This window comes from Neoarius graeffei, chromosome 18, assembly GCF_027579695.1.
Source record: "Neoarius graeffei isolate fNeoGra1 chromosome 18, fNeoGra1.pri, whole genome shotgun sequence".
Taxonomy (NCBI): Eukaryota; Metazoa; Chordata; class Actinopteri; order Siluriformes; family Ariidae; genus Neoarius; species Neoarius graeffei.
Window position 1 is genome coordinate 45,706,750 of NC_083586.1, and position 17,948 is coordinate 45,724,697.

A 17,948-nucleotide genomic window follows, 5' to 3' on the forward strand; every position below is an offset into this window, starting at 1 on the left:
AGTGATGGTCAGAGCGAGGTCAAAGCAGATTGTAAGTTACTAAGGTAACTATGGATCTGTGAGACTGAGGGATGACCGTCACTATCCTTGTCGCTTGGACCATCCTGAGGCGCTCAAGGTAGGAGACTGAACCGGGAGCAATCTCTGCTATTTATAACACGAGTCATTCTGCTTCCGGAGGTCATGGACATGACTTTGTTGACATATGGTCTCAGTGATAGGCAGAACGAAGGTGATCATTCCTTTTTTTAGACCATAGTGACGGTCATCCCTCGGTCTCACAGATCCACAGGTACCTTTGTAACTTACGATATAGTGGGTTAGTGAGGACTCTTAAAATAGTCTTATAATGTAAATATGTTTTGTAATAATATATAAAATGTTTGCCTCGATTGTTGTTTTATGATTTGCCTGTTAGTCTGTAGGCTGGTGTCAAGATGGAAAGAAATCTAATGGTCATATTTGGAATATGTATATCTAACACAGTATTTAGAGTTAAATCCAAATCACTAGATACACTGTCAGAAATGGGGGTAGAGGAGGACTCAATTTTTGTCCCCCAAGGTACAGTCGACACTAATGTACCCCCTGGGGCTCATTACTGTACCTTAAGATAACTATGTGTACAACCCCGATTCCAAAAACGTTGGGACAAAGTACAAATTGTAAATAAAAACAGAATGCAATAATTTACAAATCTCAAAAACTGATATTGTATTCACAATAGAACATAGACAACATATCAAATGTTGAAAGTGAGACATTTTGAAATTTCATGCCAAATATTGGCTCATTTGAAATTTCATGACAGCAACACATCTCAAAAAAGTTGGGACAGGGGCAATAAGAGGCTGGAAAAGTTAAAGGTACAAAAAAGGAACAGCTGGAGGACCAAATTGCAACTCATTAGGTCAATTGGCAATAGGTCATTAACATGACTGGGTATAAAAAGAGCATCTTGGAGTGGCAGCGGCTCTCAGAAGTAAAGATGGGAAGAGGATCACCAATCCCCCTAATTCTGCGCTGACAAATAGTGGAGCAATATCAGAAAGGAGTTCGACAGTGTAAAATTGCAAAGAGTTTGAACATATCATCATCTACAGTGCATAATATCATCAAAAGATTCAGAGAATCTGGAAGAATCTCTGTGCATAAGGGTCAAGGCTGGAAAACCATACTGGGTGCCCGTGGTCTTCGGGCCCTTAGATGGCACTGCATCACATACAGGCATGCTTCTGTATTGGAAATCACAAAATGGGCTCAGGAATATTTCCAGAGAACATTATCTGTGAACACAATTCAACGTGCCATCTGCCGTTGCCAGCTAAAACTCTATAGTTCAAAGAAGAAGCCGTATCTAAACATGATCCAGAAGCGCAGACGTCTTCTCTGGGCCAAGGCTCATTTAAAATGGACTATGGCAAAGTGGAAAACTGTTCTGTGGTCAGACGAATCAAAATTTGAAGTTCTTTATGGAAATCAGGGACGCCATGTCATTCGGACTAAAGAGGAGAAGGACAACCAAGTTGTTATCAGCACTCAGTTCAGAAGCCTGCATCTCTGATGGTATGGGGTTGCATTTGTGCATGTGGCATGGGCAGCTTATACATCTGGAAAGACACCATCAATGCTGAAAGGTATATCCAGGTTCTAGAGCAACATATGCTCCCATCCAGATGACATCTCTTTCAGGGAAGACCTTGCATTTTCCAACATGACAATGGCAAACCACATACTGCATCAATTACAGCATCATGGCTGCATAGAAGAAGGGTCCGGGTACTGAACCAGCCAGCCTGCAGTCCAGATCTTTCACCCATAGAAAACATTTGGCGCATCATAAAACGGAAGATACAACAAAAAAGACCTAAGACAGTTGAGCAACTAGAATCCTACATTAGACAAGAATGGGTTAACATTCCTATCCCTAAACTTGAGCAACTTGTCTCCTCAGTCCCCAGACGTTTACAGACTGTTGTAAAGAGAAAGGGGGATGTCTCACAGTGGTAAGCATGGACTTGTCCCAACTTTTTTGAGATGTGTTGTTGTCATGAAATTTAAAAATCACCTAATGTTTCTCTTTAAATGATACATTTTCTCAGTTTAAACATTTGATATGTCATCTATGTTCTATTCTGAATAAAATATGGAATTTTGAAACTTCCACATCATTGCATTCCGTTTTTATTTACAATTTGTACTTTGTCCAAACTTTTTTGGAATCGGGGCTGTACCTTTTTAGGGCCAAAAAGGTACACATATATATATATATATATATATATATATATATATATATATATATATATATATATATATATATATTCCCAAGCAGTATATAAAGGGTACAAATAAGTACCTTAGAGGGTACTGCCCCAGTGACAAGCCATTGTATCACTAAAGGTACAAGAATGTATTTTATTTTCTGAGAGTATAAAAGTAGCTTTTAGACAATTGGTGTCTCAGTGAGGGTGGCACAGTGGTGTAGTGGTTAGCACTGTTGCCTCACAGCAAAATGGTCCTGGGTTCGAGCCCAGTGGATGATGGGAGGACTTTCTGTGTGGAGTTTGCATGTTCTCCCCGTATCTGCGTGGGTTTCTTCCGGGTGCTTTGGTTTCCCCCACAGTCTAAAGACATGCAGGTTAGGCTAATTGGTGGCTCTAAACTGACTATAAATGTGAGTGAGAGTGGTTGTCAGCCCTGTGATGACCTGGAGACTTGTCCAGAGTGTACCCTGCCTTTCACCCATAGTCAGCTGGGATAAGCAGTTACAGATAATGGATGGATGGTGTATCAGTGTCTTTTTTTCAACAGACTTTGGAATGAAACCATTACATCCAATTTCTCCTTTGTCATTTTTTGGACTAACCAGAATTTAAAATGCTATAACCTTAATTATGATTGAGATATGTGTACAAATAAGACAAGAAATTCATCTCTAGTTTTCACAACTTCATGTGGAAGAAAACACCAAAATTTTACTATATGAAGAGTTTTCCCAGACTTAAACAAATTTTACATCAAGGATATTACTTTTCTTAAATAACTGGGGTGCATTAGAACAGATGGCTGTCCTTGTTTGTCCTCTTGCACATTTCTAAATGAGGCACAGACATCATGAAGTCATTTGTAATTACAATCTGATTGTAATATGATATGAAAATGGGTCATTTGTAATTATAATTTGATTTGGTATTGATTGTTCCTTAGTAACAATACAATTTGCATTTCTGCCCGAATGACTTTCAAACTTTGAGACAGTTCTGTGCTGAGCAGGACATTACATTTATGATTATTATTATTATTATTATTATTATTATTATTATGTACTGGAATTATCTGTGGTAGGGTCGAGTGAAGGGTGAATTTTAATCTTTTGGCTCTGGTTACATTTAAGCTAATAAACAAGATAAATCTATCCTTATGATATATACAGCAATCAGCCATAACATTTAAAACCACTGACAGGTGAAGTGCATAACACTGATTATTTCATTACAATGGCATCTGTCAAGAGGTGGGATATATTAGACAGCAAGAGAACAGTCAGTTCTCAAAGTTGATGTGTTGGAAGCAGGAAAAATGGGCAAGCGTAAGGATCTGAGCGACTTTGGCAAGGGCCAAATTGTGATGGCTAGATGACTGGGTCTGAGCATCTCCAAAACCGCAGATCTTGTGGGGTGTTCATGGTATGTAGTGGTTAGTACCTATCAAAAGTGGTCCAAGGAAGGACAAGCAATGAACTGGTGACAGGGTCATGGACATCTAAGGCTCACTGATGCATGAGGGGAGCAGAAGCTAGCTCATCTGATCCGATCCCACAGAAGAGCTACTGTAGCACAAATTTCTGAAAAAGTTAATGCTGTGTATGATGGAAAGGTGTCAGAACACACTGCGTAAGGCACCTTGCTGCACATGAGGCTGTGTAGCCGCAGACCGGTCAAAGTACCCATGCTAACCCCAGTCCACTGCTGAAAGTGCCTACAATGGGCATATGAGCATCAGTATTGGACCATGGAGCAATGGAAGAAGGTGGCCTGGTCTGATGAATTACATTTTCTTTTCCATCATGTGAATAGTTGGATGCTTGTGTGTCATTTGCCTAATGAAGAGATGGTACCAAAATGCACTATGGGAAGAAGGCAAGCTGGCAGAGGCAACCTGATGCTCTGGGCAATGTTCTGCTGGGAAATCTTGGATCCTGACATTCATGTGGATGCTACTTTGACACATACTACCAACCTAAACACTGTCGCAGGCCAAGGACACCCCTTCATGGCAACAGTATTCCCTAATAGCAGTGGCCTCTTTCAGCAGGACAATACACCCTGCCACACTGCAAAAATTTTACAGGAATAGTTTGAGGAACATGACAGAGTTCAAGATGTTGACTTGACCTCCGAATTCTGCAGATCTCAATCCGATCAAGCATCTGTAGGATGTGCTGGACAAAAGTCAAATTCATGGAGGCCCCACCTTGCAATTTAAGGCTCATTTATGCTCAGTGTTGTATATGAATATGGATGGAGCCTTCTGTCTATATCCTGTGTTCATTTCATCCATGTTTATGTACATTTTCTGAAAGCATACAGATACGGATGAAACAGAACAGTCCCACTGGAAATCATGGGGCAATGTCATTAACGCAAGACACAACAAGGACATTTTTTAAATGGCAGAATTTTTGAGGAGAGGTTATGCGATTTATTAAGAAATTTTAAACATCTATATGATGTTACTTCACCCAGGCACAGGGACAGTTGTTACAGAACACCTGGGAAGAGGTTCGATATGATTAGGTTGTATTCAGTCATATGACTTTTGCTTGCGAGTTTACTTCCAGTGAATGAAGTGGTGGTCAGACAAACCAATTTGGCTGTCATAATGCAAAGACCTAATGAAACCATCTTCAACTATTTTCGCAGTTTAGAGACTAATGCACAGTCAAGATACCTTCAGAAAGTTGCTCTTTGTGATGGGATAGCTCCTTATACGCTAACAAAGAAGAATTTTTCCTATGAATTGGAAAATTACCCATCCGTTGAGTTCCCTGACCTCTCAAACTACCTGGTGCTGCAAATATCGTTCTACATGGACAAACCGATGAAAACCTGGAAGAGCATGGAGACGTACAACTTTTTATATGTGGCTGGGTTAAAAATCTGAGGATCAAGACACTACAAGATAAATCCTGTATCATTTATGCCTGGGTAAGTAGGCATTTTTGGGCTTTTTGTATGCATCTTTGTCATGGTTGCTAGGACGCTACAAGTTGTAGGATCAGGTGTGAACAAATCACAGCCACTTGATTCTCAATCCTCCCTGCTCTTCTCTTCCAGGTAAATCCTTCACAAAGGTCCACAGAAACCCCTTTAAAGACCTGGGTATTGGTGAAACTAGACAGAGAAGCTATCACAGCTCACTGCAACTGCATGGCCGGGGAAGCAGTTTCATGGTGTTAACTTGTGAGCTCTGCTTTTGTGTTTACGTGGATTGTCTTGATTATCTTCTCTATCTAGTTCAGTGTAGGAGCCCAATCTACATCATCGTCCTTGCAAAGATTGCTCAGACATCCTGATAAATAAAGTGAAAACATGCATGTTAGTTTACAATATGGTGACCATGATCAAATAGTAAACAAAAACACATCTGAGGACTTGAACATTTCCTGAACTTCAAAACATCACGGAATAACGGAAAATGGTGAGGAAAGTGATTTGCGAATCCAAATGAAATAAATCAGAGGAATTTATAAACCTTTCACAAAGTGATTACTGTAACTTCAAGCATTCTTTAGCTCGGCTCCCTTCCATCGCAGCGAAAGGTTCAAGAGTCACCTTTCTCATCATCTTTTGGTAAAATCCTTTGCTCTTTCACCCTTTATCACTTCACGGGGAACCCAGAAGAAACTTTTATCAATTTCACGGTTTGATTGATTCAAACAGCACAAAATGATGCAAGCATAGGGCATTTTAACAACTAGCAAGGCGCCCCAGTGACAGTAATGCTTTGTGAACAGTGAGCTTAACTGACCACCACTTCATGTCTGGCATATCTAATAAGGCATTTCGGATGCAGCCCACCTATTTGCTGTTGTCAGAAACTTTTGACTCTGAGCTAGATGTATTGTTTAACATCCTTGTCAACATTAAGGGCACATGGAAGTATGTGCGCAGTCATGGTTACATTGTTTGAAATAGACATATTTATTTTTTGTATGTAAAGGGAGCATAAATGAGCCTTTAGAGGTCTTAAAGGATCTGCTGTGAACATCTTTGCACCAGATACCACAGCACACGTTGAGAGGTCTTGTGGAGTCCATGCTTCAGTGGGTCAGAGCTGTTTTGGTGACACAACCAGAACCTACACAATATTAGACAGGTGGTTTTAATGTTATGGTGAGGGGAAATATTGTGTCTTCAGCGCTATGGTGTAACACATAGACAATACCATAGCAGTACATGTATACAGTACATGCACTAACACATGAGAAAGTTGTGTTGAATGGGAATTGACATATTGCACTGTTTTTAACACTAATTCAGTTCTTGGTCATTTTTAACACTTATGTGTAGGAAGTATGAGGAAACAAGCTAGCATGATGCAACACTGCTGCAAATTGTTTACTAAAAATGAAGTACGCAGGAACTTTTGAACCTTTCGCCTGCATCTATTAAGTCTTTTCATTCTGACACACTTAAGTCACTAAAGCCACTGAGTCATTTCATTTGCATACAATAATTTTTTTTCAATGTTTACCTCCTTCTCTATAGTTCCAGGTGCCATAATCTTCCAGCTCATTGCTCATCGCATGTGACGAAGCCAAAAACATCAAGATGACAGCCAGCATCATTACTGTCCTCGTTGCCATGGGAATGGGCATGACTTCTCAGAGGCCTGGAGAGAGAGGAGGGGGATTTCTAAAGTTTAATGGAAAACAGATTTGCACCTTCATCCTGCCAGTACTTTAGTCCAAGTGTTGGCAGAATGGTCACAGCTAGTGGATAGAGGCAAGGAAGGGTTGAAGAAGAAGAGGAAGATTACAGATGCATAGAAGGAGATAAAAAAGGAAGTGTAACTGAGTTAATAAGCCAACTTCATTGACCTCCATGGGAAGCTTCACAGAGCAGACTGATCTTAGGGACTCACTGTCAACTCAAAGTATGAATGAGGAAAGGACTGAATTTCGTGCTATTCGGATGATCCAACTCTTAACTCATCGCTGTGATGTCTCATATTATGGTGACCCCATACTGCTAATTAGCTAATTATAACTGCTGTACTGTCAACAAGGCACATAAACAAACAGAGCCAAGTTTCCCAAAAACATCTCAGCACTATCATCATTAAATGGTATTACACTCAACACTCTCTCACACATATGCTATTGCAAGCTACTTCAGGAAGAATGAGTCACCAATGGTGCACTGAAAAATAATTCAAGTTACTAATAATGTTTACATTCTGAAAGTGAAGGTGGATGGTGTAAAGGTAACCAGCAAATCTTTCTCTCATTTTAGGACAGAAAAATCCCTCTAAGAGCAATCACGATAAAATAATCATGTAAATCTGAAGTAGAAAGGTGGTTGTAATACAGTGTCTTGCAAAAGTATTCATCCCCCTTGGTGTTTGTCCTGTTTTGTTGCATTACAAGATGGAATTAAAATGGGTTTTTGGGGGGTTAGCACCATTTGATTTACACAACATGCCTACCACTTTAAAGGTGTGAATTGTTGTTTTATTGTGACACAAACAATAATTAAGATGAAAAAACAAAAATCTGGAGTGTGCATAGGTATTCAACCCCTGTCATATGAAACCCCTAAATAAGAGCTGGTCCAACCAATTCACTTCATAAGTCACATAATTAGTTGATTAAGATCCGCCTGTGTGCATTCAAAGTGTCACATGACCTGCCACATGATGTCTGTATAAATCAACCTGTTCTGGAAGGACCCTGACTCTGCAACACTACTAAGCAAGCAACATGAAAACCAAGGAGCACTCCAAACAGGTCAGAGACAAAGTTGTTGAGAAGTATAGATCAGGGTTGGGTTATAAAAAACATCCCAAACTTTGAATATCCCAGGGAGCACCAGTAAATCCATTATAGCAAAATGGAAACAATATGGCACCACTACAAACCTGACAAGAGAAGGCCACCCACCAAAACTCACAGACCGGGCAAGGAGGGCATTAATCAGAGATGCAACAAAGACACCAAAGATAACACTGAAGGAGCTGCAAAGATCCACAGTGAAGATGGGAGTATCTGTCCATAGGGCCACTTTAAGCCATACACTCCACAGAGTGGGGCTTTATGGAAGAGTGGCCAGAAAAAAGGCATTGCTGAAGAAAACACGTTTGGCGTTTGCCCAACAGCATGTGGCAGACTCCCCAAACACATGGAAGAAGATTCTCTGGTCAAATGAGACTAAAACTGATCTTTTTGGCCATCATGGGAAATGCCATGTATGGCACAAACCCAACACCCTGAGAACACCATTCCTACAGTGAACCACGGTGGTGGCAGCATCATGCTGTGGGGATATTTTTCACCTGCAGGGACAGGAAAGCTGGTCAGGACTGAAGGAAAGATGGATGGCACTAAATACAGGGCAATTCTGGAGGAAAACCTGTTTGAGTTGGCCAGAGGTTTGAGACTGGGATGAAGGTTCACGTTCCAGCAGGACAATGACCCTAAACATACTGCTAAAGCTACACTGGAGTGGTTTAAAGGGAAACATTTAAATGTCTTGGAATGGACAATCAAAGCCCAGACCTCAATTCAATTGAAAATCTGTGGCATAACTTGAAGATTGCTGTACACCAGTGGTTCTCAAACTGGGGGGTGGGTGAACACTCGGCAAGTGGGGCGTGTGGTCACACACCGCTCAGTGGCAAATGCAAGGGGCTGGTTTACAGTTGCACCAACAAATAACTTTTGTCTTCATCTTTAGTCCAGCCAATGAAAAAGGAGAATTATTATTTGAAATCTCAGCAAGGAACTTTTATAGACACACCTCAAGTACATAAGAGATCAGACATCGTAAAAATACCACTGTGCAACTGAGTCGAGCTCGTACCATTGCAGCTTTCATATAGCCTACTATTAGCTTTTACCATCAGCCTTTTTAAAGGCTATATCCTTGCATATATAGCTAGCCTTCCAGCACTGCTATTGCAGTAATAATTTAAAGTCTTTTTAAAGACTATTTCAGCCCTCTTTTCTCGCTTTAAAACTCCATTTAAATCTGATCTTACCATCTCTCTTTCCTAATTGTCAACTTACTTTCTCCTTTGTCTCCTTTGCCTACTTGTCAACCTACTCTTTCTCCTTTCTTTAATCTTTCTCCTACATTTTTCTCTCTTTCCTCCACCTTTTTTCTTCGATTAAAAATTGTAAGGTCCAACACCATATCACAGTTAATTATATCTTTACTTGATTACATTAAGCATGGTTTGTAGATTGCTCATTTTAGCGGCTCGAAGTCTGGTGCGTGGTGGTAAGGTGCAAGCCTTCTTAGCTGAGCAAGTTCCTTTGCTACGTTCACACTTGCAGCATAATGATCTTTTATTGGGTTAATAAACAATATGGACAAATTTCTAATTCATGAAAAAAAAGAGCTGGTCCCACTGATGCACCAGTTCCCAAAAAACCAAAACTCTGCAAATATGATGAAAGTTATTTACAATATGGTTTTTCTGTTACTGGCACACTGGAACCATGTCCGCAATGTGTTGTTTGTGCGGAGGTGCTTGCCAATGACAGCATGAAACCATGCAAATTAAAGAGGCATTTAGACACCAAGCACCCTGACATGAAAAACAAACCGGTGGATTATAAGAAAGCGTGATGCGCTTCATCTACAAAAGTCCACCATAACCAAACATACCACCATGTCTAGTCAGTGTCTTGAAGCTTCATATGTGGTCTCCCAAAGAATAGCTAAACTTGGGAAGCCACATACTATAGCCGAGACACTATTGCCGCTTTTCCACTACCAACGCGGCTGAGTCGGGCTGAGCCGTGCCGTGCTGAGTTGGGCTGAGTCGAGCTGAGCGGGGCTGTTGAAGTTGCATTTCGACTACAACCGTGCTGAACCGTGCTGGCTGGAAGTGGGTGGACACATTGGGTGGAGTTAGCGAAAGTGGGTGGACGTCATGTGATGTTGTTAAGCAGTGCAAACAGTGACATCAGTGAGCTTTTAAGTGGTAGTCTCACGACCCGAATAGTAAACAATAAACATGGAGGACATGGAGTCGTTAGTGTTGCTGGTCTTGGTGCTGTGGCTTGTTGTCACCGACAACGCCAACAGATACTGGCAAGAGTGTATAGATGAGGCGAGGCGCATAAGGCTTCAGAAATTCTCGTAATTCGTAATTCTTCTTCTTCTGGGTTTACGGTGTTTACAGATCCCAGCGTGCTCGCGGGGCGTGTGTGGGCATGTGAGGACACTCCTCACCAATCAGTGCACAGGGGAGTGTCTGCTCACGCCCCCAGCCTCACTCGGCTCGCTTTGGCTCGCTTCAGCCCCACTCCAAAACGGTGCGAGTTTTAGGGGCTAAGCAGGGCTGAAGCGAGCTGAGTCGTGCTGTTCTTTGGTAGTCGAAATGCGAGCCATGTCGGGCTGAAGTGAGCTGAAGCGAGCTGAAGTGAGCTGAAAAAGGGTAGTGGAAAAGGGCCATATTTTGCCTGCAGCACAGGATATTTGCAGAATAATGCTGGGGGAAGCGCTGCCGCTAAACTTAGTGACATTCCACTATCCAATGACACTGTAGCTTGCAGGATCTCTGATTTGGACAGTGATGTTAAGGAGCAATTGCTACAACTAGTTAGACAGAGACCTTACTATACATTGCAGTTAGATGAGTTGACTGATATTGCTAGGCAGGCTCAGGTGCGAATGTAGCAGGTGGAATTACCTCTTGCTTCGCAGTTTCCTTGGGATCTGGCTGCATTGGGAGGGGCCAGTCCAATTAATCAATGGCGTGCGTCACGAGCCTATTTATGGTAGAGTGATTTTGATCTCTGGAGGTGTGACGACCCCCTCCCTTGCTGTTTCTTGTCACACCCCTTCCCGTTTACCTGTGGCCGGTAAACACGCTTGTTTGGAACTCTGTTACTCTGGCTAACTTTCGTTTGGTTTATTTGTGACCGGCTTTGGTTGCTTTTCAGTGTATCCACTGTTTGGCTTTCCCCCGGTCTTGTCCAGCTGTGCATTTTGTGTGCAGCGACTTCCGAATGTTCTCTTGGCGTCTGTATTAAGTGCAGATGACCCATGGAATTCTGTGAGCCTCGCTGGGATTAGGCGAGGAGTTTTGGATAGTGTGGTATGTGCCCCTTCCCCCTTGAATTCCTACTACTCTGAGTTTATTAAGCGTGGCGTTAATTGAGTATTTTGCGTGGTTTTTTTTAGGTGTTGCCGGTTTTGGTCCGGGTTTGCTGCTGTTCTTGCCAGCGCGTTTCTACTAAGTGCTGTTTTCTCTGATTGATGCAGCTGCCTGCATGAGGAGGGCTGCGAAACCACCACAGCCCTTTAACACTAGTTTTAACTTTTGTAGGGTGTGTGTGTGTGTATGTGTGTGAGACTGTTTGTGTGCCTGATCATCATTCATTTATAATCAATGTGTGTGTTTGGAGTGTGGTATGAGGGATATTTTCTGTTAAATTGGGTATTTTTGTTTATTTGTTTTAGTCCTGCTCAGGCTTCATCTGCTGGCAGGAGGCTCTTTTTCTATAGCTGTGGATAGCCAGTGGGCTATCTTATTGGGCCTGATTTATGTTAATGCCTTTTTAATTTTTTAATTTATTTTGTTTATTTGGTTTAATGCTCACGAGAGCTTATTTTATGTGAATTTGTGTGTGGCTAGTAACCACGTCTGCCAACCTTTTCTGCCGTGGCAAACAGCCTTTGGTTGTCGATTGTATGCCAGTACTGGTGGGAGGCTATTGCAAGCTGTGGATCATCAGTGGTCCACGTAGTTCCCCTCCCTTAGTTTACATCGTGTGTGGTTGTGCATTTTAATTGGTTAGTTTGTGATCTAGCTGTGTTATTTCTTTGTTTGATTTTCTCTTTTCATACCTTTTTTTTTGTTTATTTACTTTTCAGGTACTGTGTGCCCAAGGCGGGGTGGCAGTTGATTCCTTAGGTGGTGGTGTTTTCCTATTGTCCGTGTGTGTGTTCACGTGTGCCTGTGTGGAATTCTCCTTTTATGTTTTTTTTATTTGATTTGATTTATTTTGATTTGGTTTGTAGTGAGTGTGACACGTGGACTTGCATGGTGTGCCTCTTTGGATCTCTTCTCCGTCTCCTGGTATCTTGCCCCCTGCTGGTAGGCCTCGGCCCTGTTAATATTGATTTTTCCCTTACCCTTGTCCCACATGCATGTTGGTTAGTCCTTTGAAGTGTGAATGAAAGTGATTGTGAAGTAAAGGAAATAATTATTTTGTAAACATTGTAAACATTGTAACAAAATAAAATAGCCTTTTTGTATTTTCATAACTTTGGTCTCTGGTGGGGGCGGCACGGTGGTGTAGTGGTTAGCGCTGTCGCCTCACAGCAAGAAGGTCCTGGGTTCGAACCCCGGGTCCGGCGAGGGCCTTTCTGTGTGGAGTTTGCATGTTCTCCCCGTGTCCGCGTGGGTTTCCTCCGGGTGCTCCGGTTTCCCCCACAGTCCAAAGACATGCAGGTTAGGTTGACTGGTGACTCTAAATTGACTGTAGGTGTGAATGTGAGTGTGAATGGTTGTCTGTGTCAGCCCTGTGATGACCTGGCGACTTGTCCAGGGTGTACCCCGCCTTTCGCCCGTAGTCAGCTGGGATAGGCTCCAGCTTGCCTGCGACCCTGTAGAACAGGATAAAGCGGCTAGAGATAATGAGATGAGATGAGATGGTCTCTGGTGTCTTTAGTCAAACAAACCTTGCGTGTCAACATAGTGAAGTGTTTTCTGGTTAATATTCCTGGGGTGAAAGTCCCCTGGTGGCGTAGTCAGTAATTGCTTTTTGGCTCTGTTTAAGGTCCAATTTGGTCAACGCTTCGCTTTTCTCCCCAAGGCCACACTTACCTATGTAAGGTTTGTGAAAGACCAGGGGATTGAAGGGGATGTTCTGTTTTGTCTTCCTTGTCAAACCTGTACAACTGGGGAAGCAATCTTTCATCTTATTGACTCGTTTGTCAAAAATGCAGACTTGATCTGGGAGAAGTGTGTTGGTATTTGTACCAATGGGGCGCGATCAATGACAGAACATGAGAGTGGCCTAGTGACATGCCTTCAACAGGTAGCTCTGTTAGCAAGATGAACTCATTGCATGATCCATCGCGAGGCACTTGCAGCTAAAAAAAATGCCGACGCTCTTCCAGTCTGTGCTTCAACAGGCAGTTCAGATGATAAATTACATTAAGTTGCGTCCATTGAACTCACGGTTATTTGGGGTCCTCTGTCAGGAAATGGGTTCTGGGCATGAACAGCTGCTCTTGCATACAGAGGTTCGCTGGCATTCCAGAGGGAGAGTGTTACAGCACTTGTATGAGCTGCGAGAAGAGGTGAAGTTGTTTTTGACCGAAAGCAATTCGGAACTGGTCAAGCATCTCCATGATTCCCTGTGGCTAGCTTCCTTGTCGTATTTGGTCGACATATTTAACAGACTGAATAGTTTGAATCTGTCTTTGCAAGGCCGAGATTCCAATGTGCTGGTCCTTGCTGACAGAGTGGATGCTTTCATCCAAAAACTTGTCCTCCGGCATGACCGCATAATTGTCGGAAATTGTGGCATGTTCCCCAGCCTCGCAGACTTCATCACTGAGGCACGCAGCAGTGATTTCTCCTCTATTTTTCAATCAGCTGTAGATCACCTGTCTGGGCTTAAGCAGCAGTTAGTTTCTTATTTCAAGGAAGACTACCAGTTATTTTCATGGGTTCGGGACCCATTTGTTTGCACCGCAAACAATTTGTCACTGCAAATGGAAGAGCAGCTTATTGAGCTGAAGAGTGACAACAGGCAGAAGCACCTTTTTAGCACCTGTTCTCTTACATCCTTCTGGGTAACACTGATGCAGGAGTACCCCCAGCTCTGTGACGTTCCCTTAAAAATTCTCCTACCTTTCGTGTCAACATACTTGTGTGAGGCAGGCTTTTCAAAACTGATCACGCTCAAAACTAAGTACCGCAATCACACACAGATTGAGGATGACCTGAGGCTGTTTAACTAAAATTGAGCTGAGAATTCGAGAACTCTGCCAAACAAAGCAGGCTCGTGTCACACAGACATTCATTAACACTACCTCCGGTACTCCGGTAGAGTTTGTTTGTTCATTCCTGCATTTGTTTGTTAGCAACTTTGCAGAAAAAAATGTACAGATGGATTTTCATGAAAATTTTACTAGATATGTGTCTTGGCCCAATGAAGAACTTAAATTTTGGAGGTGATCCGGAACTGCATCTGTCTCATCTCGTCTTCTTCCGCTTATCCGGGGCCGGGTCGCGGAGGCAGCAGACTGAGCATGGAAGCCCAAACTTCCCTTTCCCTGGACACCTCGGCCAGCTCCTCGGGAAGAACACCGAGGCGTTCCTAGGCCAGCCGAGAGACATAGTCCCTCCAGCGTGTCCTGGGTCTTCCCCGGGGCCTCCTCCCGGGGGGACATGCCTGGAACACCTCCCCAGGGAGGCATCCAGGAGGTATCTGAAAGAGATGCCACCTCAACTGATTCCTCTCGATGTGGAGGAGCAGCGGCTCTACTCCGAGCTCCTCCTGAGTGACTGTGCTTCTCACCCTATCTCTAAGGGAGCGCCCAACCACCCTGCAAAGGAAGCTCATTTTGGCCGCTTGTATCCGTGATCTTGTTCTTTCAGTCATTACCCAAAGCTCATGACCATAGGTGAGAGTCGGAATGTAGATTGACCAGTAAATCGAGAGCTTCGCCTTTTGGCTCAGCTCCTTCTTCACCACGACGGACCGGTAAAGCAACTGCATCACTGCAGAGGCCGCACTGATCCGCCTGTCGATCTCACGCTCTATCCTTCCCTCACTCGTGAACAAGATCCTGAGATACTTAAACTCCTCCACTTGAGGCAGGACTTCTCCACCAACCTGAAGAGGGCAAGCCACCCTTTTCCAATCGAGAACCATGGCCTCTGACTTGGAGGTGCTGATTCTCATCCCAGCCGCTTCACACTCGACTGCAAACCGCCCCAGTGCATGCTGAAGGTCCTGGTTTGAAGAAGCCAACAGGACAACATCATCTGTGAAAAGCAGAGATGAAATCCTGTGGTTCCCAAACAGGATTCCTTCCGGCCCCTTGCTGGGCCTAGAAATTCTGTCCATAAAGATTATGAACAGAACCGGTGACAAAGGGCAGCCCTGCCAGAGTCGAACATGCACTGGGAACAGGTCTGACTTACTGCCGGCAATGCGAACCAGACTCCTGCTCCATTCGTACAGGGACCGGACAGCCCTTAGCAAAGAGCCCTGAACCCCATACTCCCGAAGCACCCCCCACAGAATACCACGAGGGACATGATCGAATGCCTTCTCCAAATCCACAAAGCACATGTGGACTGGTTGGGCAAACTCCCATGAACCCTTGAGCACCCTATGAAGGGTATAGAGCTGGTCCAGTGTTCTGTGACCAGGACGAAAACTGCATTGCTCCTTCTGGATCCGAGGTTCAACTATTGGCTGAATTCTCCTCTCCAGTACCCTGGAGTAAACCTTCCCTGGGAGGCTGAGAAGTGTGATTCCCCTATAATTGGAGCACACTCTCTGGTCCCCTTTCTTAAAAAGAGGGACCACCACCCCAGTCTGCCACTTCAGAGGCACTGTCCCTGACCACCACGCGATGTTGCAGAGGCATGTCAGCCAAGACAGCCCCACAACATCCAGAGACTTGAGATACTTGGGGCAGATCTCATCCACCCCCGGTGCCCTGCCACCGAGGAGCTTGCTAACCACCTCAGTGACTTCGGCTTGGGTAATGGACGAGTCCACCTCTGAGTCATCAGCCTCCGCTTCCTCAATGGAAGACGTGACAGTGGGATTGAGGAGATCCTCGAAGTATTCCTTCCACCGCCCGACAATGTCCCCAGTCGAGGTCAACAGCTCCCCACCCGCACTGTAAACAGTGTTGGCAGAGTACTGCTTCCCCCTCCTGAGGCACCGGACGGTTTGCCAGAATTTCTTCGAGGCCAACTGATCGTCCTCCTCCATGGCCTCACCGAACTCCTCCCAGTTCCGAGTTTTTGCTTCCGCAACTGCCCGAGCTGCGGCACGCCTGGCCTGCCGATACCCATCAGCTGCCTCAGGAGTCCTGGAGGCCAACATGGCCCGATAGGACTCCTTCAGCTTGACGGCATCCCTTACTTCCGGTGTACACCACCGGGTTTGGGGATTGCCGCCACGACAGGCACCGGAGACCTTGCGGCCACAGCTCCGAACAGCCGCATCGACAATGGAGGCAGAGAACATGGTCCACTCAGACTCAATGTCCCCCGCCTCCCTCGGAAGCTAGGAGAAGCTCTCCCGGAGGTGGGAGTTAAAGACCTCCCCGACAGAGTGCTCGGCCAGACGTTCCCAGGAGACCCTCACCATATGTTTGGGCCTGCCAGGTCTGTCCGGCTTCCTCCTCCACCAGCGGATCCAACTCACCACCAGGTGGTGATCAGTTGACAGCTCAGCCCCTCTCTTCACTCGAGTGTCCAAGACATAGGGCCGGAGATCAGATGAAATGACAACAAAGTCAATCATCGACCTCCGACCTAAGGTGTCTTGGTGCCACGTGCACTTATGGACACCCCTATGCTCGAACATGGTGTTTGTTATGGACAAACCATGACTAGCACAGAAGTCCAATAACAAAACACCATTCGGGTTCAGATCGGGGAGGCCGTTCCTCCCAATCACGCCCCTCCAGGTGTCACTGTCGTCGCCCACGTGAGCGTTGAAGTCCCCCAGTAGAACAATGGAGTCCCCAGTCTGAGCACCTCTCAGTACCTCTCCCAGGGACTCCAAGAAGGCCGGATACTCTATACTGCTATTCGGCCCGTAGGCACAAACAACAGCAAGAGCCCTCTCCCCGATCCTAAGGCGCAGAGAGGCGACCCTCTCGTTCACTGGGGTAAACTCCAACACATGGTGGCTGAGCTGGGGAGCTATAAGCAAGCCCACACCAGCCCGCCGCCATTCACCATGGGCGACTCCAGAGAAGTGGAGAGTCCAGCCCTTCTCGAGGAGCTGGGTTCCGGAGCCCAAGCTGTGCGTGGAGGTGAGCCCGACTATCTCTAGCCGGTACCTCTCAACCTCCCGCACAAGCTCAGGCTCTTTTCCCTCCAGCGAAGTGACATTCCATGTCCCAACAGCTAGCCGCTGTGTTCGGGGATCAGGTCGTCGAGGCCCCTGCCTTCAACTGCCGCCCATTCCACACTGCACCAGCCCCCTACGGCTACCTCTGTGGGTGGTGAACCCACAGGAGGTTGGGCCCACATCACCGCTTAGGGCTGAGCCCGGCCAGGCCCCGTGGGGAAAGGCCCGGCCACCAAGTGCTCACATACGAGCCCCAACCCTGGGCCTGGCTCCGGGGTGGTGCCCCGGCTGCGCCATATCAGGCGACGTCACGGTCCTTGATTTTATTTTATCCATAAGGGTTTTGGTGAACTGCTCTTAGTCTGGCCTGTCACCTAGGACCTGTCTGCCTTGGGAGACTCTAACAGGGGCGTAATGCCCCCGACAACATAGCTCCTAGGATCATTCAAGCACACAAACCCCTCCACCACAATAAGGTGGCAGTTCTAGGAGGGGCGGAACTGCATCTGAATCCAGAAATATTTAAAAGGATATAAGGCAAAATTGAACATTTTCAGTCTCAGACTGTGTTGTCTAACATTGTAGTAATACAATAATATGCAACAATAAAAAGCAGCCCAATAATAATAATAATAATAATAATAATAGCTTA

At 44.9% G+C, this 17,948-nt stretch overlaps 1 protein-coding gene across 2 annotated transcripts in view; it reads right to left on the minus strand.

Annotated features, from left to right (window-relative positions):
• Positions 1-17,948, minus strand: part of si:ch211-243a20.3 (uncharacterized protein LOC100151507 homolog) — a 64,443-nt gene that overhangs the window by 24,219 nt on the left and 22,276 nt on the right. For both annotated transcript variants that reach the window (XM_060899532.1, XM_060899531.1), the window contains exon 2: positions 6,757-6,894. In XM_060899532.1, the coding sequence (XP_060755515.1) occupies positions 6,757-6,880 (124 nt within the window). In that variant the 5' untranslated portion in view covers positions 6,881-6,894. The remainder of the gene's footprint in view (positions 1-6,756; positions 6,895-17,948) is intronic.